General features: G+C 33.0%; 1 protein-coding gene across 2 annotated transcripts in view; it reads right to left on the reverse strand.

The window, feature by feature from the left end:
* LOC122418196 (retinaldehyde-binding protein 1) overlaps positions 1–17,793 on the reverse strand; it is a 19,781-nt gene extending 1,988 nt beyond the window's left edge. Inside the window, exons 1-4 of one of the 2 annotated variants that reach the window (XM_043432268.1) lie at positions 16,445–16,581; positions 14,111–14,705; positions 13,920–14,024; positions 10,195–13,321 (exon numbers count right to left, since the gene is read on the reverse strand). In XM_043432268.1, the coding sequence (XP_043288203.1) occupies positions 10,529–12,475 (1,947 nt within the window). In that variant the 5' untranslated portion in view covers positions 12,476–13,321; positions 13,920–14,024; positions 14,111–14,705; positions 16,445–16,581 and the 3' untranslated portion in view covers positions 10,195–10,528. Of the gene's footprint in view, positions 1–1,663; positions 2,028–10,194; positions 13,322–13,919; positions 14,025–14,110; positions 14,706–16,444; positions 16,786–17,502 lie in introns of those variants that run through there. The other variant, XM_043432269.1, reaches the window with a different exon arrangement.
* Positions 17,794–23,111: the final 5,318 nt, after the last annotated feature.

Raw genomic sequence — 23,111 nt, forward strand, 5'->3', positions numbered from 1 at the left:
AAATATCGAACCCGTGAATTATTTTTCGGAACACTAAACATTTTTATGTGAAAAAACCTCAACTTTTTGATTAAAATATTTTAAATATTCTCAGGGGTCATATAAATCCTGAAAAAGCAATTATAACTGTAAAATTGCTCCTAATGTACCATTTTTTAAATATTTTAGAAAATTTTTTCGTAAAGTTCAGACTTTTTTTTACAAAAGAACAGTGCTATTTTATTTTGAGATTCTTAAAAAATCAATTATAAAACAATCAAGTTGAAAGTTTATTTTTGTTTGGGTTTATTTTTGTTGGGGTTTATTTTTGTTGGGGTTTATTTTTGTTGGGGTTTATTTTTGTTGGGGTTTATTTTTGTTGGGGTTTATTTTTGTTGGGGTTTATTTTTGTTGGAGCTTATTTTTGTTGGGGCTTTTTTTTGTTGTGGTTTATTTTTGTTGGGGTTTATTTTTGTTGGAGTTTATTTTTGTTGGGGTTTATTTTTGTTTGGGTTTATTTTTGTTGGGGCTTATTTTTGTTGTTGTTCGTGTAAAGCAGGCTAACGCACTAACACTGCGTAAATGACAGAAAAAGAGAAAAAAAATGTGCGTGCGCATCACTCTTTGTCTCTCGTTCTCCTGCAATACTTCCAAGTCAGGGCTCAAGACTAAATAAAAGGGTGGGGACGATAGGCCTACACTGTGTATTAGGTATTTCTATCTCTACTAACATATATCTCTTTGTCAATTATCGTTCGCCTCGTCCAATCACACGAACCCATGGCAATGAGCATGAGAGAGAACGAAAATGTTCATGCGCATGCGCATTCACACTTTTCGTAGCACTTCCGTTACACACTTCCGTAACAAGATTTTCACCAGTTTACCCCCCAAGCCCAGCGCGCCTATAGAAGTTTTACTTCAAAAACTATTTGGAAGGCATTAGGAAGGCAACTTTGTACAATAGGCCTATTTCGATCTTGTTAATTTAATTTTTTTTTAATTCGCGGAAATTACCAAACCGATTTTGGAAGTTTGATGAAAAATATTTGCGATTTTGCATCCATTAGTCTCTATTTTTTTCTAACAGAATTCGGTCAAAATATTTTACTAATTTTTATAACACACGAGAAAACTTCCCAAATTTTAACGTTTTCTGCATTGAAATATCAAACTTTGAAATAAACAATTTGAATTCGGCAAAACACAGTTTTATTTGATACGTTGTCATATTTGTACGATGCCCTAGCAAGTTTTCGTGCATAAAAATACTTATATCTATGAAAAATAGAGGAAAATTGAAATCAATCGATTAAGAAAATACAAAAATCATTATTATAAGATGTAGTTTTGAAAAACTATGTTTTTGCAAAGTACATTTACCTTTTTCTTTGGAAGGACGACAAGAATAATTATTTGTCTCATAATTTGTATCTAAATATACAGAAAAAAATAAAATAAATTATTTTTTCAATTTTAGAGAAAAAACAGGAAAATATCGAAAAGTGGCTTGAACACTATCGATTTTTTTTTAACCTGAAATTTTGAGAAGATTACTTTTTTTGATGTACTGACGATTTTCGTTGGAGCTCTGAGAAAAAAAATATCGATTTTTTTGCATCACCCTCATATATAAGTTTTTCGGTTAATATAAATTATGTTTAGAAAAAGTTGATTCACTAACGTTTGATGTTATCCTCGCATTTATCGATCGTTGGGTACCAATCAGCCGCCGTGTAATTTATTTCGGGCAGCTCGCCACCATAATTTTTCGGCAAGTGGCTCGGTAGCAAGTGAGTGTGAAGCGAGTTCATTTTCGCACCATGGAAGAACATGCGTTTCCGCAATTTTTCGCGAATGAAAGGTTTGAACATGCGCCAAACAATGTCGAAAAGAAAAGGTTGTTTCACAAAATGCACTTCCTTCAATCTAAGTGGCATCGCATCTTGAATGAAGGATAAAAGCCGCATGCTGAAAGATGGCGTCAAACCCATCACTTGTTTCATTGACAAACCTTCGAAATCCATTATTACAACGACTCCTCGCACCTGTAAGTTATCAGTTTAACATAAATACACAAATTTTTAACAATATGAATCAATGAAGATAGAAAATACTTTGGATTTATTCACTTTATCTATTCATGCGAAGAGACACGGTAGGGGCCTCGACGTCAAGTATTAAGAAGTTTCGGTACAGCTTATCTTTGGGGGGGGGGGGGGGATCAGGGTGGCAAATCCATTGTATTCTAGCAGGGCGCCAACTTCTACACTCTCACTTTTCATTATTAAGAGTAGGCTTTATTACGAATAATATGTGTGTAATTATATGTCCTTCCATATTTTCTGTAATGATGAATGTTATAGTTTACTTTACATATTATGGATTTTTTTATGTTATTTCTAAAAATTATCGAAAAATGTGACGCGAACGTGACAACCACGGCATTGCTCCGTCGTGTTTCGTTTCGCGTGTAGTGGCCGGCCTGCTCTGTCGACAGGTCCTCTCGAACAGCTGTGTGGACAATCTAACCTCGGTCTCGAAGTTTCAACCTCACGATCATTTTGTCAGTAGTGTTGAATTGTTTTTTTATTATTATCGTAATGGTGCCAAGAAAACGGTGGAAAGGCAAATGGGTGACCGAAGCTGTTCATGATAAAAGAGTGAAACAGACAGAGGTTGGACAAAATATGAATATTGCTCGGTTTCATACGATACACATAACCTCATCCATCCACTCCACTTGACTGTTTGAAATTTCGTGCCGATCCTGACATAATGCAACGTTGCCGTTACTTTCTTCGACCGTGGCGAGTCGATGGAAAATGAGCAGTTCAGTAATTTGTTTTTACGAAAATCTAACAAACTATGCAGAGAAACTTCTTGAAAATTTGACACAATTATCAGTTTAATACAACGTGGAAGTTGGTGTTTTTCTTTTTAATGTGTAAGCATTTTTCAAATTATGACAAAAAAAAATGTGGTTTGTGCCATCTAATCCCGTGTTAAAATGCTTCATAAAAAAAATGTATTTCTCAAAAACTGTGTTGTGAATCAATCTCAATTTTTGCAGGTGAGCCTTCACATTATCGACGAAAATATGGAAAAAATTTCAAAATAACCCAAGCATTTTGGTTTACTGTACCGAAACTCCTTAAGATGATGGATCAGTCGGTAATCACACCTCGAATTTTTGAAATTGAAACTCTTTGACATCGTTCGTCCGATTAAAATAATAAAAATGTCATCGTACGCAGCACGATCGCAAAAATCCGATGACATTTTTATTTTTTCGATCAGACGAACGATGTGGAAAAATTTTCTTTTCAAAATTTGCAGCTATCTCTCTCACACTCACGGTTGTGATTACCAACTGATCCATCATCTTAAAAGCCAACGTAGCGAGAGCCTACCGTTCTATATGAAAATGTGCCAGTTTTGTGACGTCGCAACGATTTCAAATCGTCGTCACGAAAAAACAACTTTTTTTGATTTTTTGTTTCAATTTTTAAAAAATTTCGAAAAAGTTCTGAAAAAATTCTCATAGATCGATAGCTTGAAAGAAAGAATACTTTCTTTTTCTTTTCTTTTAATGCGAAAAATCCCTTTATAATTTTCAAAATATTCATTTTTTTTACATATTTCGAAAGTATGGTATACCCCAAGAATATACTGATCAAAGGAAAACTCAAAGTATTGAATATTCGGGCATTTACTGCTGATTAATTGGTAAGTTACTACAAATAATAGTGCTCACTTGTTGAAATTTTAAACGCGTTTATCTGGAAACTACTTTTTCAAAAACTATTTGTGTTGTAGCTCAAAAAGTTATAAGTGATTTAAATGAAATTTTGGGAGTTTATTGTCAGTAATAATTATCGAATGAATATACTAAAAATTTGAAAAATAGCGTGTAAATAAATAATTTTTTGAGATCGAATTTGTCGAAAAAACCTCCGCAAAATCAAACTTTAGAGTAAAAAGGCTCCCAAATTCAGGAAACAAATAACACTGATATAACATTTTTTCGGATTAACAGAAAAAGAGTGGCAACTGCGGCAGTTTTTGATGTCACAGAAAACCAGCGTCCGAAGACTCTTAATACCGTTTTGTTGGTCATCTTGAAAATATTTTTTTTTTTTCAAACTTGACACTTAACTCCTATCCAAATTTACCCTTATTTTTTATTGCATTTGAACTAATAAAATACCTATCCTCCGATTGATGTCATAAATTTTAGTGCTGCACATAACTAAGATGGTAACTTTTTTGATTCACTAGAACTTTCTCAAGTTCCGGGTGCTTCCCGTAGGAATGAATTTCTCAAGTTCTATTTGAATTTTTTTTTTCCTTTACAACATAATTACAGATTTGTATTTTTTTTTTAATATACAGTTTTTTCATGATTCGTAAAATCTTCTCTTAATTGTTTCGTTGAAATTATTTACAGTTGGTTTCGTATTTTCTTTTGCATACCGGGTTGATTCAATGGTATTCAACTCTATGGTAGAATTTTTTAACTCTGATATTTCGGGTTTATTCGGTGTAAAATTACTTCACAGGAAACCATATGTTTCTGCATGGTCTCCACGATTACGGAGGTTCCGTTTATCTGCGATCAAAAAACTAAGGAACGTTTTGATTTGTAAAGCAGTGGCTATCGCCTGAACTAAAATCATACAGAAATATCAAAACTGAAGGATTATTGAGCTATGCAACATTTTGAAAAATTTAAATCAAGTGTTTCAAAACGGACAAACCCTTAAATTTTTCACTGCTTTACAAATCAAAACGCTCCTTGGTTTTTTGATCTCAGATAAACCGATCCCCCAGAATCGTGGAGACTATGAAGAAACATATGGGTACATGTGGAGTAGTTTTACACCGAGTACTACCAGGGATATCAGAGTTGAAAAATTTTACCAAAGAGTTGAAATACCATTGAATAAACCCTTCAAATTTCAAAAGTCTATATTTTTTCTCCTTGCCGCAAAAAAATCGCGAAAAGCCCCACAAAATCCGGCTGCCACACGCGGTGACCCCCTTATGTTGGATTTCATTATTCCAATCGATCAATATCGCGTTATCTGAAAAAAATATTCGAGTGCCTTAGTCGTTGAAATCATGTCGTTATTTAACGACTTAACCTCAACATTGAAATTTATAATTCGTTGTAATTTTTTGAATTTTTAAATAAATTAGCTGTAATTTGATTTAAAAATGTTTATTCCCTTTTTTCGATATCTCTTTCGACGAGGCAGGGAATAATTTTAATTAAAAATTTTTTCAATAATTGTCGTTTCGCAAGTACATTCTGATGAGTGATAATCATTACATCTGAACGATAGTCTCATTGAATAAACCCTACATATGTTACTCATGTAGTGTGCATTCCTTGGAACGAACGAAAAATGAATTAACAATAACAGAATATTATCTATATTGTGCCCTAACATGAAGAATTTGATTTTCCAATATTCTGTAAAAATTTTTCAAGTTCACAGTGCACAAAAAGTAGTGAAATAAAATCATAAGTCACAGCACGAATGCTGTTGAAAAATTGGAGATTTATGTTTTATGTCACCTGGACAGTAGGCTTAGTGAAACCCTATGTGACACTCATGTAGTTCAAAACACAAATGCACGATGATTTATAAGGAGTTGTTCCATCTATTCTCGCGAAACTTGCTTCAAATGAACAATTCATTACTAAAGGTTATAAAAAAATCATTTCAAACAGGCATTCTGAATATCTATGCCTGTTCAAAATTTTAGTCGTTCTAACTTCTGATACCCATCCAGATTTATTACTAATTTTTTTTTATATATTGATCATCATAATAGGAAGGTCAGTATTAAATTTGGGAATTTTTAAAAAAAGGGTGTCGACGCTCTAACTTCCGGAAATTTCAAGATTTATCAAATTCTGACAAAATTATCAGAGAATGAAGAGCTTGTTCAGATTAACATCTATGCAAACCGGTAGCCGGATATCTCAAATCGTTTTCGAGTTATAATAAGCGTTTGAATTTTGCAGTGCCAGAACACACGCACACACAGCACACACACGCACATGATGTTTTTGGACATTTTGAGCACATTGATATTGAAAACTGGAAAAAAAAATTTTCATCCTCACATAGCTTCCTTTATGAGGAAGCAAAGAAGAATAATAATTTTTTTCAATGGTTTTTCGGCTATTTTTAGTCAAAAAATTGGTTTTTCGTTCAATGGAACACTTCATTTTTTTCAAAAAACTTCATAAAATTCTGTGTTAAAAAACAAAATTTTTGAGCCTTGTTGCGAGATGGGCTTCAAATAATTTATAGTAAAAAAATTGAAAAATAAATTTTATTTTGTAATTTCGATTTGTTTTTCTTGTAAGATCACGTAACTTCTTCAATGAGTCTCAAAAATACATAAATTTTCTCTTAAATTTTACATCTTATTTGATTCACTGTCATTACAGACTTTTTCTTCTATTTTCTATTTTTTTTTCTTTTTAATATTATGCCTTTTTATTTCCGTAGTCTAGAAAGTCTTTTTACAATAGTTGTGTTATCAGTATTCGGTGTGGCAGAATGAATTTGTTGCGTGTTGAGTATGGATTTAGCACTCATAAAACGATTCAATAATTTTTTCTCCATCGATTGATACTTAGTTTCAGACGAAAATTTAACTAAAATTTAACTCGACCGAAATTAAGTGACATTATCACTATAATAGTCATAGATATACATTTTTTAAGTAAACATCGATAACTCCGGAATGGGTGGAGATAAAGAGCTAAAGATTTAACTGAAGACTTCTTTTTACCTGTATAAAAACATATTCAAAAATTTTTTAAATCGAAGAGGGTCCTCGTCACAACGTCGTTGAATTGATATGGAATGACCCATATATAGTGTAGTATTCATTTGAACTTCATTAAATAAATATTTAACAAGACGATGTTTAGATGCTGAAATCATAAGAGGTCATTTACTAGAACTGCCTTTGCAGTAATCATTGTACATTTTTAAATAAGGGCTACGACAGGACACAAAACCTTGGAACTAATTCGAAATGTTGAGTAAGCTAATACTAATGCATTGAATTTAAAAAAATAAATGTAAGATTTTTGATTTTATACTTGTCGGTGTTTTGTCTTATCAAAGATGAAGTAAATTTTCTAAGGCATATATTAATATGGATAGTATTAGATGGTATAATTATTGACTTTTTAATTTAAAATACGCAATTTGTCCTCATTTGAGCATGAATTTTTTTTTCTATTGAATAAAATTTTTATGATTTTTTTTAACATAGAGAGTTTATATCCATTTCTATTGTCTGAATCACATTGTATTCTATCAATTTTTTTCCATTTATTGAATACTCGAGTCTTTTTTAATAAATAAATTAGTTTTATTGAAAAATGAATAAGTTATCTGTGGTTGGTCAAAACTCGCACGCGCAAACTTGGTTTGACGATCGCATTTTCAAAGTCAATTTCATCGTATTCATCACTATATAAATTTGCCTACTTCAATAATCATCTCTTTACCTGTCTTGTTCATTCATTATTCATTTCGTATCGATATTGATCAATTATCATTCATTAAGAAAAAATTAACTGATACGCAATAGAATAAAAAATAGTTTCAAATTGTATCGAACATATTAAATAATTCACTGAAATGTTTTTAAATTTATTTAAGATTTTTTCCTTTCTATCAACTTTGCTATTCGATTTTTTCTGGAGACGGTTTTTCCGAAGCTGTCCGCTTCATGCCTTAGGAATTTATTACTTACTGCATTGAATTTTTTTCGCAAAAACATGTGCAAAGTTCATGATTTTTTAAGAACTTTGTAATGATTTTTGAAAAATTGTGCAAAAAGCACAATGAAACATCCCCAAATTTAAAAATGATGACTTTATTAAAGCTATAGAAATATCCCTCATTATTTAGCGAGTAATATATTGTTTGAACAGGGTGTTAAGAACTTCAGAAAATTATTAACTAGTGTTTATAATCCCTGTGACTTTTCAAGAATTGCTGGTATTTTCGATTTTTCAAAGTATTCGGTTTTGACCAATGACAAAGACTCGGAGTTTTGATTCAATACTTTTTTTTTATCAAGATGAATTTGTCATTTATTATTAATCGAAATGCATTCAAATCGTACAAATAAAAAGGATTAGTATTTACATCCTCTTCTTGATTCCATTTTTTGAGATTAAAGATGTTAAAAGTAATAATTTATAATAATCAGTTCATTACGCATTAAAAAAATTAATGAGCAATTGAATTGAATCCAATAAAAATTTTAATAAGTAATGGGTAATAAAAAAAAACTTTCGTAACATATTTAAAAAATTAATTAGTATGGAAAATATATTCATTTATAATTAAACAAATTAATGGTTAATAGAAACTAATCCATTATTTATTACCAAAATAATAAGTAATGAAACGCACAATGCATTACTGAAAGTAGTGCATTACTCGCAATACTGATTGTAATATAGTAATTAATTGAGACGGTGAATTAGCATTTTTTGATTTTCACAATATCTGTTATACCACATCAACCGGAATTCAATTTTTGAATTACCTTAGTTTGGTGCAAGAGCATCAAAACTGTGATACCTAAACTTCGGCAGATTGCCTCTATAAGGGGACTTGCTTTATTACCTTAAAATACCCAACTTTAAAAATTTATTACGTACCAACGTACGAAAAACAGTCAACATTGTTTAAATTTTGGGAACAGCTGCATAAAGTATTCATCTAGGTATGAAAATATATAGAAATACATATAAATATATAAAAGATTCAAGTCCAAAAGTTGAATTTCGCTTGCTAGCCGTACCTCCTTAAACATAAACATTCTTGCCTTGAGTCGCTACCGTGACTCTAGATTAAACATCGCATTCAGTCATTCCAATAAGGCCCGCTACACACGGTCTATAATATTACACAATAAGTTTGTATGCTGTGTAGTGCGCCATAAATTTAAGATAGCTCAAACTTCTGTTCAATGATTGCGCAATGTTTCAATACTACATCTACACGTTCAATAATATCGTGCAATCATCTATATTGCGCAATATTATTGACCGTATGTAGCAGGCCTAACGAATGAAACTTCGATTTTAAAACAAAGGATTTCCCTTTGGCTGATAAGGGACTTTCATCTTTTTTTTTACTTGCTAGTGTTATCTTAAGATTTTCATAATGTGACGAAGAGATACATAAGTTTCCAAAATTATTATTCCGTTTTTTCAATACATCCCGTAAAATTTCAGCAAAAAAGTTGAAAGATCCCGAGGGTTCATTCAGTACTTTACTTCATTTCAGTAGTTTTGCATTATTAACACCGAATTATTTACATACTCGTCCGATCATATTCGGTGTAATTCATGTTTGATACTGGTTTGAAAGCAAACTTGTTTATTACCGATTTCTAGGTTATTCCTACGATCGAAAAACATCAACCGTACGCGTTGTGAATCAATTTCTTTTATCAATTTTTGGGTCCGATCGACCCGGTTCAACTTTTTTCATTTCATATAGTGCCGCATCGAGTTAACAGATAACGCCACTGTTCGGCCCCATCCGGTGGTGCCATCTTTTAAAATACCGTGTTCCCACTTTCATACCGATCGAAGCTTTTAAGGAGGTTCACTACCTAAAAGAATTAACAGCGAGTTTTCGATGAAACTTGGTCTACCCATTATTTGTGTTGTAAAAGTCGCGTATACCAATTTTCGTGATGATTTAAAGACTGTGGGCTGAGTTATATAATAAATGAATTTCGGTAAATATCAGGCATCTAACATGGCGTCTTATGGCGCTCGTCACTACAAAGGGGTTTCAATGCCGAAATTTAAATAGAAATAACAGCGAGTTTTTAATAAAATTTGGTGTGGTAAGGGATGAATAATTAATAAAACCGAATTAAAAAACTTCTGAGAAATTGGGTACCTACAGTGCGAGAAATTGTTAAAATACTGCAAAAATTTACCGAATTTCTCGTTTGGGCAGCTCTTGCAACTGACATGTGGCAACGCCGCAATCTCGGGTATTGGCGCGCCTTTTAAAACAGCAGTTTAAACACTCAAACGAAAACGAATAAAAAAATAACTCTTTTATAAATGTTTTATTATTTTTATAACTAAACGTATAAGTAGGAATGTAGGAGCAAAATAAAAAGGTAGAAACAAAATATAAATGTAAAAACAATATCTCTTTTATTGCATATATATTTTTCTCTTATTATATATATATTTTTATATATCTTTTCTGTCATGACTTACATTGTACTAAGTATGACTTTCATTAGTTATTCTTTAAATTTCAAACCTTCATATATAAACTATTACTTTTTTTCAAAATAACAAAATATCGATGTACGAACAATGTTACCTTTTTTCTATCACATTATGTTTCGCAATTCGTATTACTTTTTAAAAATCAGCAAATAACAAAAGAACATGATCACACAGATCAATATCACGTTTATATATCACATGTTTGGGATGACTAACATCGTACTAGTACGACTAAGTACGACTTAGAAAATCGTAAATTTTTTGAACGATTTTGCGCGATTTCGTGACCCGCAAAATCCCGTTCTCATCTTCGCCCAAGAGATTGATCAGTCCGAAAATTTTATTTTCGTCGTAGGCGCATTTAATCATCTCGAGTGTAATTCCAGCTGCAACCATTTTTTTCCGTGTGCCCAACGATGTACAGTCTTTTATCTTATCAAGTCTCATCATCTCCTTTGGCAATCGTCTGAGAAAATCTTTTTTTTCAATAACTTTTTTCCACGTTACGGCAGACTTGATCAATATCTCATCAGAAACATTCAATTTTTTGATAACCGCTTCAAGCATGGCAACGTCAGCAGCGGCATTGTGGGCATCATTCGACTGGATGTTATAATATTTTGCCAATTCTGATAATTTATTTCCTCTTGCACTCGATCCAGGCATTCTTCTTGTTATTGCTAGTGTATCGCAAAACCCATGCACGACTGTTTCGAATTCATCTGTCATGTTCGTTTTTTCGATAGCAATTAACAATCTGGAGGAATCAAATTCACAATTATGTGCGGTTAAAACACATTTTCTTTCGAACTTTTGTAGAAAAGCATAAAATTCTTGCATGCCTGACGATAAAGGTAGTGTTGGAATTATCTGCCCACGATACTCGAGATGCTCGTTAACAATCCGCAATCCGTTAATGGCACTCGCCCGTTGATCAATTTTCTGTGTTGGTTGTATGTAGACGGAAAAAGACGAATTACCGCATGTTGCAGCTATCTGAAGAATGTCTGCGGTTTTAGCAAGACCTCCCGTTTCCAAGTCAAAAAAGATTACAACCTCAGAAGATTCTTTATCAATCGTGGAGGAATCTGATCGAGCATTGTGAGGTTTGAGAAGATCGATGTTCCTTTTATACGTTACTCCTTCTAAAGATTCGGTTTGGTGCCGTAACATAGTTTTCTGTTTTTTGAGAAACAGTCGACGTCTTTTAAATTGCGGAGTTATAGCGGACTGATACCTTCTTTTTGCCTTGGAGGTTTCATTATTTGCATAATGTTCAGTGTATTTCCCAGGAGACAACGATAGCTTCTCGGTAAGCTTCACGACATATTCCTCCCCGACATTTTTTTTTAGGACTGCACATGCCAGCCTCATATCACCCGATTGTGACATGCCATACACGCGTGACTTAGGCGCCTTACTGACATGCATCGCATTAAAGCTTTCATTCGCATTGCTGGAAACACCAGCAGCGAAACTACTTGCTTTGCTTGCGAGTATGTCAAATAAATTTCGCAGGGATTCAAACAAACTCTCATCGTGGAAGCCGTCATTAATATTCGCGTGTCGATAAATCTCCGGATGTTCTTTAAAAGTACACCAATTCCCACAGTTGGTATGTCGATTGAAGCAATGGTACGGGATATTCCGTATTGCTCGGGCCATCTCCTGAATATTTCCTTGATTTTGAGATATGCAATATGAAAAACAGCGCTGTAGATATGTTATGGTGTCCACGGTCAGTTCCTTGTATTTTCCTTTCAGCCTGTACAATTCATTCACAACACCCTTGCTGGTGTGATTTTTATCACATTGTTTCACGACTTCGTGATTGCTCGATTTTCGAATTGCTGCAATAGCAGTACTGTCATTGTCAGCTACAATCAATCCAACTTGTATTTTATTCTTTTTGAAAATCGGATTTCGCACGGTCATTTCAACCGCAGCCTTGGGCTCCATCCCTTTGGCTGTTCCAGCACAATTTTTTCTGCAATCATGGTCCTGTTGGGAATGTCCCGCATCGCACTTCTTACATTTTCGGTTCTCCGCTATGTAAGCGATTATTTTTTTGCTGAATAGGCCAATGAGAACTGCGTTGCCACTCAGGCTGTCGTAGCTGCGACCGGTACCTCGAGTTGTCCATCCCATGTCGAATGATACGCAAATGCGAGTCGGCATATCGGGAGCATATTGCAGATTTCCTTCATCGAGCGGAGACGAGCCAGGGAAAACAAAACCAATCTTCAGATGAGACGGTCTAGAAATAAATCATGAATTTTGCGGACCTGATGAGGAAAATTAACTAGTGGAATTATGTCAAATTAATGGAGGCATTTATTTTTCCCACAATTATAACATACATATACATACTTATCAATACATGTAATGTGCTTTCTTCTTTTACAAAATATCTTAAATGACTGTCAAAAATGCTGCCAGTGAAAATGTAACAAAAAATACAAGTTGAATTTGTATAAATTCAGAATTCGATTGTGTCAAAATATTTGTACATAAATTTTTATACAAAACACTTTCATATTTATAAATTCGATAGAACCGACAATCGTTATAGAATAATTGTACATTGGTGAATAACCAAATCGATGCACGATTCTCCATCATTTCAATTCATTTTTAAGGAACTGGTCTACTTTCGAGGGCTAAAATAAAAGTAAATTTTTCAGATTTCTTTTCTCAGCTCCTCTATCAGATATTACTGTAAAACTGTTATTACAAAGAAGAGAAATCTTAAAAATTTGCTTCTTTCTTTGGTCATCTAAAGTAGACGAGTAACTTAAATGATGCCGTATACTTACAACAATTCTTTAACCCTCTCATAATTCTCGAACGTCAAGCTCTTTTCTTGAAGTGCAGCTTCTTCGCAACTTTCCTTCGCCATATATTCTGCGACTGCTCCTACTTCCACCTCGTGATTTTTAAAAACCTTCCAATGAAGTGGGGGAATGTTTAACGAAGCCAGCAATTTGTTCAAATGGGTGTTACCCATTCCTCCGTTCAGAACACCTGGAACAAATTAAATAAAATTTTGCGAATAATTATTTTGTAGTATGCAGTAACCTATCGATATAAGAGTGCTTTAGAGTGGAATTAAAAATTTATATATGAAACAAATCAAATTTTCCCTCTGGAGAACAATTTATATTCATAAAACTTTCTTTGCTCAGAGGCAAAATTTATATTTGATTTATTCGGATTGTATAAGAATTGATTTTCTTCCGAAAGAAAATTTTAAACTTGGCAGAAATTAAATTCCTCTTGGTATATTTACAATTCGAAGAAAACAATTTCAAGATATTTAAAATCTACAAAGGGAATTTTGTGCAAAATAGTTCTTCGAAGGGGAACTTTGAAATGCATAAAACTCTCTTCGCACGAGTTCAAAATTCATATTTTGCCACTGAGCATTTGAAAGTTCCCCTTCGAAGAGCTATTTTTCACAAAACTCTCTTTGCGGATTCCAAATATCTTGAAATTGTTTTCTTCGCTCCGTGGCAAAATAAAAATTTTTGGCTGCAAATGATAACGACGCAGTCTAGCAACTTCGTTCTAACGATTATAATACTATTAATTAATATAATATTATTATTAATATCAAATTTACCTATCACGGCTTTCGTATTGGTGTCGTAATGTTTCCTCCAGTTAGGTCTAGCGCACTCTTCGACACTTGCATTGCAATGACCCACAACGATGTCCAATCTTTTGTCTGTGATAAAAAAGAAATATTTAGTAAACAAGATCAGCCATTAACAAGATCGAATTTTGTCACAAAGGTTTCAATGTCATACGTACTTGTGCTTGATTCACAATCTTCAGCTTGTATCGAATTGGTCGTTGAATGCTTTTTATCCGTCGACACTTGGTTGAGCATGCCGCATGTGCGACATTTTACATGGAAAATCGACGCTAAACCAAAACGTTGCTCTTGTACACTATCCAAGATAGATAATATACTCTTGCATTTAGAGCAAAAAAGCTGTTCTCCTAGAGTGTTGAGATGAATAATCCGACGACCTTCGATTTTCGCACATTCGCTATGCTTGAGGTTATGAACAACTTCCTTGGCGGAACCATAAACTTGCCGCAAATTTTTGCCGACTTTCTGCAGTCGCAACCTATTATAATACACTTTTTCACTAACTCGCTTCCCTTTCCAAAAAAAGTTTTTATTTTTGCCGTTATTCATTATATTTCACTCCATTTAACTTCACGATAGTAAACGACGCGAGACTCTATGTTTGTGTGTGATCACGTATGTGTTGCGCAGGTGCCAAGCGTTCACACGCACTGCGCTAGTCAAACGCGCGATCTATCTTTGACTCACCGAGTAGGTAGTGAACCTCCTTAAAATTTGTCGAGATGGGATATCCTAAAATCCAGAACAATGCTGCGCACATAATTTGTGTTAACGGCTTGACGTTTTTCAATTTCAAGCATCGAATTAGACATAAAAGTAATTAATTTGATTCGTCGGTTATTTATATTTCTATTGATGATACAATAGAAAAAATCATAAAATAACAGTGACGGATGATTTCAATACAAAAGTTATCTTATCGGGAGTAACAGATAGACTTTGCTCACACCTATTATATACCATATCAATATATAATATGCATCAACTATATTTGTAAAATCACAGTACAATTATTGATTAATAAAAAAAATAGCGCAATGAAAATCATGTGACCATCGACTCTATTTTTCCATTGATTCTTTATCCACCCAATCAAGCTATCACGATTAACAATTTTCTTAAAGCCACTCAACCAAATTACGATAATCTTCAACCTTTGAACCCCATTTATATATACACGCGTACATACCAAATTCCATATATTCTAACAGAGTTTCATTTTTCTATTCATGCACATATCGTAGTCCAAAGTACAACTCTATATAATAGACTATACAATTATGTGCCGTACTTTGAATAAAAATAAAAACTTTGCGGAGTTTGTATCACAGAAAATCATTTTGAAACAAAGTGACATGTTTATTCATTGATAATTTTTTAGATCGTTAGAAAGTTAGATAGTTGAAAAAATAAAAGAACGGCTATATTATTTCATCGGATCATTATTCAATACAGTAGGGTGCTTAAAAAAAATCGATTTTTTTTTCGTGGACCGAAGAGGGATGTTAGTACATGTAAAAAAGAGATTTTCCCATAATTTGAGATTTAAAAAAATATATTTAGCGGTCCCTCAAACGACTTTTCTATGTTTTTTCCTATTTTGAGGAAAATCAAATTACATCGGGACAGTACCATTACAATATGGTACTGTCGCTTTAATACCGTTCGGTATGTGTGTACTACATGATTTGAAATAGGAAAAAATTCTCAAATTTCTTCAAACGCCTTTAATGAACGACAAGAAAATTTTTATTTCTTAAAGAGCGTGGATCACGAAATCACAATAACCAGAATTTGATAAAATTTGGTGATAACATTCTTTGGCATCAAGTACATAAATACACTTTTTTTCAAATTTTTTTACCACACGGTTATCGCATAATTGAGCGTTAAATTGAAGTTCTTATGCACGAGATGTATAACTGTATATATGTAAACTCTATGCTCATACACGTGAACTTTAGTGTTCAATTACTCGAGAGCTATGTGGTAGAAAAATCTAAAAAAATTTATATTGTCTTATAGATTTGTAAAGAATACATTTACCAAATTTTATGAAATTCTGATCATTTTGAAATTCTTAATATTTTTAACATGGTTTAGCATGGCAACATTGTATCGTCGCGATCCACCCTTCTTAAATGATTTCCTCAAATGAAACATTCGCAAAATTTTTAATATTTCTATATAGTTTTTATGACACGCCTCCAATTTAATATCATATTGGTAAAACATTAGTCACATTGCAGAGCAGTGAATACAGAACGTGATGCAATTTAATACCGCATATTTTTGTACGATGATGGATGATTTTGAAAACATCAGCATCGACAGACAATCATCTGGTATTCCGTCTCATTTTTTAACTGTGTAAATCTTTTCTCTCTCTCTCTCTCTCTCCCTGTTTCGTCAAGATGTACTTTGTTTATAAATATTTAAATAATTTGTAAGTTTGATTCAAAGAAATAAGATAAATATAGAAAACTTACTTGACTCTCAGGTTCGAGAACGGCAGCTTCGTGAATAAGATAAAAAATTCGAAACATTTGATCGGCCGTGACTTTTGACGGATCCCATGATTTCCCAGCGTTGACCAAAAGAATACGTCTTCTCTTATGATCGCGATTTATCAATACATTGACAACATTATTATCCATTATCGAGTTTCGCTCGTCACAGGGCAAGAGGTTGTCAAGTAAAGCTGCGTGCTTCACTTTGAAATCGGCTATTCTTTGCATAAGTGCGTACGCGCTTTCGGGGTAAAATTTACAGGGACGTAGAAATATTGTCAGAAAATCATCGTCGAGTCTATAATGAAGTGTCTTGTCGTCTGAAAAAAATGGGAGATAAAAATTAAATAAGTAAGACATAGTTGCAAGTGCTTACTCGACTTAACTTCGACATTTCGAAAAAAAACTTTTGTTTATCTAATTTTAACGCTATAAAGACATCTCCTACGTTGCATGACACTTGAGAATTTTGAAAGAAAATGGAAAAAAATAAGAGAATTGAAAAAAATTAAAATGAAAAGCAGTAACCCGCAGGGCTCGTTATTTTTTATGATCGTGGAGAATCTACTCATCAGCAAGAAGGATGATGTTGTCATGATTACGCTCAAATTTCATGGCTGACAACACGCAATGTTTATTCATCGAGTCGAAATAATCATATTTATTGGGTTTTTTTTTTCAAATCCACAGCAGAATAGAGAGTAACAAAAATTTGCATGGAAATATATGAATCTCGCACAAGAGAAGAATTTAATGAAGATAAGAGAAATCGAAATGACCGTAATCTGACCTTTCTCATTTATTATCATTATTGCAACATCTCAATGGAAAGAGCAATTCGTAAAATAAAAAGATCATTGACGAGTTCATTTGGTATTCCAATTTTTTTCAAATTAATGTTTCTTTGGGAAATTCGACAATTAAAACACCTAACTGCAAGAAGAATATGGCAAAAAATAGAAAATATAGTATGTTAAAGAAAACGTCTGAAACGTTGATAATGTACGACTGAAAGATTCTTCTTCAATTTGACTTACCCTCCAAGAGTTTTCGTAGCGCCGCAATTCCATTTTTCACATTTTCCTCAGTCTCTCTTAATTCTTTCTTAGCAAATGCCTTCGTCTCGTCGTCGAGCGATCCAATTTCAAGCTCGAAAGACATTGTGTAACGGAAAGTGAAGAAAAATAACAATAAGAAAATTCAAATAGGAAATCGTTCGTTTAAAACAAGACTTGGTTTAGAAAAATGTAACCCCTTTCGATCCTCGCTGACGAACGTCCAGAATATATCTGCGATCGAGTAATACGGGGAGACACTTGTGCACCACATCTCAGTACACAATCTTTGACCATACTCAAAGTCCAATCGGTCTCTCGGATTCGAGGGAATCATCGAACATGTGCGTGTTTTTCATTTGTTCCCGTGACCATATCAAGAAAGAGATCAATGACGTTATAATCCGATATCGTTTCGGTTTGATTCTCTTAAAAAATTTATTATAAAATCGTATCCCGAGGATCGAACTAATTTGAGTGAAATTCTGTATTATTCATTCTCTATTGAATTTAAATTTCAGACGATTTACTGATAACCTCATTGATGTAGCTTTCAGCATTCAATCTTTACTTCAAAATGCTCGGGGAATGATCGCGCAGGCTATTATTTCGTCGTATATGAATTATGATAGTGGGAAAGCAGAAAAGAACATTTTTTAGGCAAAGACGATCCCTAACAAACTGAAAATTCGTAAAGTAATGAGAGCTATCTCGGGATAACCTTTCATGTGGAGGGGGGGGGGGGGGGGGGGAAGTCTTTACATAGGAAGAATAAATAGACGTCGGACAGAAATGCGGATATAGGTGCATGACAATATTCTTCTATTTTTCTTTCATTTTCAAAGAAAAACATCGTTCGTACGGTTTATGAAAGGGGTAATTCAACTGTTTTCATTGTTGAATTAAAACTTGCTACTTTCACAATTTTTTTTTTTATTCCTCAGGATATTTCGGTTACTTGATCGAGCTCAACTGAAACGTGAACGACTAATATGCTTTCTCCAACGTTATTCTAAATTCAAACTCAGTAAATCTTATATCGAAACTGTATCCAACAAAAGGGAGTAGATTTAAACTACGCGCATCCCAGAAAGCAGCCATAATTTGTATACCTTCTTGGTTATATACATTATTACATCTCGTTGACGCTTCCAAACGTGCATTTCGTTAACTTGCCCGCGTATGGAAAAACGTATAAACGCTCTGTTTTTCTTTGTCAGCCTGATTACTGCACGGACAATACGTAACTATATATAGCTTGGACAACGTTGATCAACAGCTGATTCACTGCAATGCGATCAAGCATGGACACTAGAGTGTCTTAAAAAAAGTAATCTTTCTTCTTTTGAATAAGGCACGCGTAAAGGTAAATTTACATCGTCAAATGCTAAGTTAAAATTGCAGCAGAAAAATTGTCTGCACATTATTCAAATGGAGCGCTTGTACGATTATATATAATGTGGGCGACTACTGGAGATAAGAAAAATAAAAACATCGTGACTAATCGCGATGAGGCATGTATTGATACTAAAGTGCGTACTGGACGTGCTGATTCAGGAATTTTATTCAACGACAATACCACGAATGCGATGAACAAGATGCAACGCGTACCCACAATAACGAAGCGGTGCAATTTTTAAGTTAAATAAAAGCCCTCATTACCCATTTAACACTTTATTATAAAGCAGGCTTCTCATGACTTATTATGAAGCGGACTTTGCGTAAAATTAGCTCTTAATGAAATCATGTACAATGAACGTTGAACAACAGAAATTTTATGTCATCATAAAGATTTAGTGAAATTATCTTCTCAAAAATTTATAGATTTAAAAAATGACATAGCTAATGAATTAGTCCATTGTAGTTATGGACACCTCTAAAGTTTGACACCGTTATAAAGCGAGCATGTATACATTGAGTATTTCCACTCACTTTTTGGTTCCGACTACAATATATGAACTAAGAAATTCATTACCGAAGTCTTCAGCTGCTCATTTCTGGATAGGTCTGAAATTGCTGTCTTTGAAAACCAATGCAAAGATACATCAAACAATTTTGAGTTCCGTTCGTTTTTAAGTGCTTTATCTCTTTCACGATTTTCATTTGAATGAGCAATTTGAATAGAAAATGATGGGCCGGATAAGTACTTTTAATACGTATTTAAACATAATTTTATAATGTTAAAATGAAATAATGTAGATAACGATTTTAAGCGCATAAATTTTGACACGTTCTGATTATGAAGAACCGGGTCAGCATTTTTTTGAATGTTGGCAAGCCAAATTTTGGGGGTTTTATAATTGTTGACTTCAATTTGCATTAGTGGTTTTGCTGAAACTTCCTGAAGCGCACGGGTATTCTCAACCGCTATTCAAATATATAATTTCAAAATGTTAAAATTGAGAAATTCAGTTAACGAATTTCAGTAAGTGAATCCCAATATCTTCTAAATTCTTAATAAATACGTGTTATTACGTGTCTCCAATTGATATTATCAATTTTAGTGCTCTAAGTAGATTAGAACAAGACTCGTTTTTTATTCATTATGTTGTTGGTCCTTTAGAATAATACTAAGTGGTATTTTACTCTTATGGATAACGTTTTATTTTAGTTTCTGAGTCGTCCCCTAAGAATTAATATTCCAAGTTACCGATAAATACTTGGCTTCGAAGCGATATCATAAATTTTGTTGCTATGCACGTAACTTAGATTGAAACTTTCTCAATTCATTTAGTTATTTCTTCGTCAGAATAAAATCAGGAGGATAAGGCATCGGTTTTTAAGATGTTTTCAAGCGAGGTCTTCGGGTGCTATAAGATTGTAATGTATTTGAATTTTTTTCATGATTTGAAATTTTTTTCATGGCGAAGTTTGAGAATTTTTGATTACATTTGTTGTGGTATGATGCAAAAACGGGCGATCATCAATGTACTTGTCCGAATTTTTTTTCCCCCAAGATATCCATTTACCCTTTATAACTCTGATAGCAGAAAAGTTTAACAGCAATACGAACTCGTATTATAGTTGTGAGTTTTCAGATCTATACGTGTCGAAAATATTACGATTATTTACCATAACACATTGCCATAGAAAAATGTGAACGTGATTACGTAATGACATAATTGAAGATCGCGGTTTCGTAAAATCAGTGAAACCCCATGTGACACTCGTGTAGTTCAAAACACAAATGCACGATGATTTATAAGAAGTTGTTCGATCTATTCTCTCGAAACTTGCTTCAAGTGGCCAATTCACAACTGAAGGTTATAAAAAAAACCATTCTAAACGTAATGAATAAAATAAATGAATCTTCTAAATGTTGGTAATGTATGAAAAACGTTTGATTCAAAGGAACAAAACGTTCTCAAATAAATGCAAAAGTGACGAGTACATCGGATGACGAATAAAAAAAATTCAAAACATAATGGTATGTAAAATAAAATTACAAAACCAACTGTAAATAATTTCAACAAAACAATTAAGGAAAGCTTTCACAAATCATGAAAAAACATTATATTAAAAAAAATACAAATCCGTAAACATATTGTGAAGGAAAAAAAATTCAAATAGAACGTGAGAAATTCATTCCTACGGGAAGCATCCGGAACTTGAGAAAGTTCTAGTTAATGAAAAAAGTTACCATCCGAGTTACATATGTGCAGCACTAAAATTTATAACATCAATCTGAGAATGAATATTTTATTAGTATATAATCCACAATTTTTCACAATATGAAATTGTTCTGAAAAGCGTTCAAATCCAAAAAAAAATCAGGATCCCCTGGTATTCACAATATTCGATGTCGATTTCGTATCGGTACAAATGATGTTTAAATATGTGCTAAAAAGTCCGGCCCATCACTTTTCATTCAAATAAAAATCAGGACTCTTTTAAATCTGATGCATCACATGTATGCATACAGAGGGAATTGAGAAAATGACCTCCTACAGATTTTAACTTAATTGCATTCATTATAGAAAAAATGCAAACAAATTTTTCTGTAATATACAAGAGATATTATTGTGAATTAATGAAAAAGTGTTTTGAAATTCGATGAAAAGTGATTCCCTAGTGAATTACTATTCCCCCTTTCTTGAAGAAAAAAATTTCGAAATATCGAAATGTAAAGCTTCTATCCGTTGCAATGGTTTTGTTTATTCGTTGTCCCGAATTGTTGCGAAAAGATAGTTGCCGCCGAGCATATGTGGAATGATGTCCAAATTCACGTGGGCGTGTAACGCCAGGGTTAATGCTAGTTTCATAAAAATAACGCATGAATTAACGTATAGATTGATTTTTATTTGAATGAAAAGTGATGGGCCGAACAAGTACTTTTTAGCACATATTTAAACATCATTTGTACCGATACGAAATCGACATCGAATACACTATTGTGAATACCAAGGGATCCTGATTTTTTTTGGATTTGAACGCTACTCAGAACAATTTCATATTGTGAAAAATTGAGGATTATATACTAATAAAATACTCATTCTCAGATTGATGTTATAAATTTTAGTGCTGCACATATGTAACTCGGATGGTAACTTTTTTCATTAACTAGAACTTTCTCAAGTTCCGGATGCTTCCCGTAGGAATGAATTTCTCACGTTCTATTTGAATTTTTTTTCCTTCACAATATGTTTACGGATTTGTATTTTTTTTAATATAATGTTTTTTCATGATTTGTGAAAGCTTTCCTTAATTGTTTTGTTGAAATTATTTACAGTTGGTTTTGTAATTTTATTTTACATACCATTATGTTTTGAATTTTTTTTATTCGTCATCCGATGTACTCGGCACTTTTGCATTTATTTGACAACGTTTTGTTCCTTTGAATCGAACGTTTTTCATACATTACCAAGATTTAGAAGATTCATTTTTTTTTATTCATTACGTTTGGAATGGTTTTTTTTATAACCTTCAGTAATGAATTGGTCATTTGGTCAAAATGAACCTTCAGAATTGGCTATTTGAAGCAAGTTTCGAGAGAATAGATCGAACAACTTCTTATAAATCATCGTGCATTTGTGTTTTGAACTACACGAGTGTCACATGGGGTGAGACTACTGTCCAGGTGGCATAAAACATAAATGTACTTTTTCCAATTTTTCCACAGCATTCGTGCTGTTACTTATGATTTGATTGCACTACTTTTTGTGCACTGTGAACTTGAAAAAATTTTACAGAATATTGGAAAATCAAATTCTTCATGTTAGGGCACAATATAGATAATATTCTGTTATTGTTAATTCATTTTTTGTTCGTTCCAAGGAATGCATACTCCATGAGTAGCATATGTAGGGTTTATTCACTGAGACTATATACCGTTCAGATGTAATGATTATCACCTATCAGAATGTATTTGCGAAAAGACATTTATTGAATAAATTTTTAATTAAAATTATTCCCCGTCTCGTTGAAAGAGATATGGAAAAAAAGGGAACAAAAATTTTTTAATTAAATTACGGCTAATTTATTTAAAAATTCAAAAAATCGCAACGAATTATAAATTTCAATGTCGTTAAATAACGACAGGATTTCAACGACTAAGGCACTCGAATCTTTTTTTCAGATAACGCGATATTGAT

Source organism: Venturia canescens, chromosome 11 (genome assembly GCF_019457755.1).
Source record: "Venturia canescens isolate UGA chromosome 11, ASM1945775v1, whole genome shotgun sequence".
In the NCBI taxonomy this organism is placed as follows: Eukaryota; Metazoa; Arthropoda; class Insecta; order Hymenoptera; family Ichneumonidae; genus Venturia; species Venturia canescens.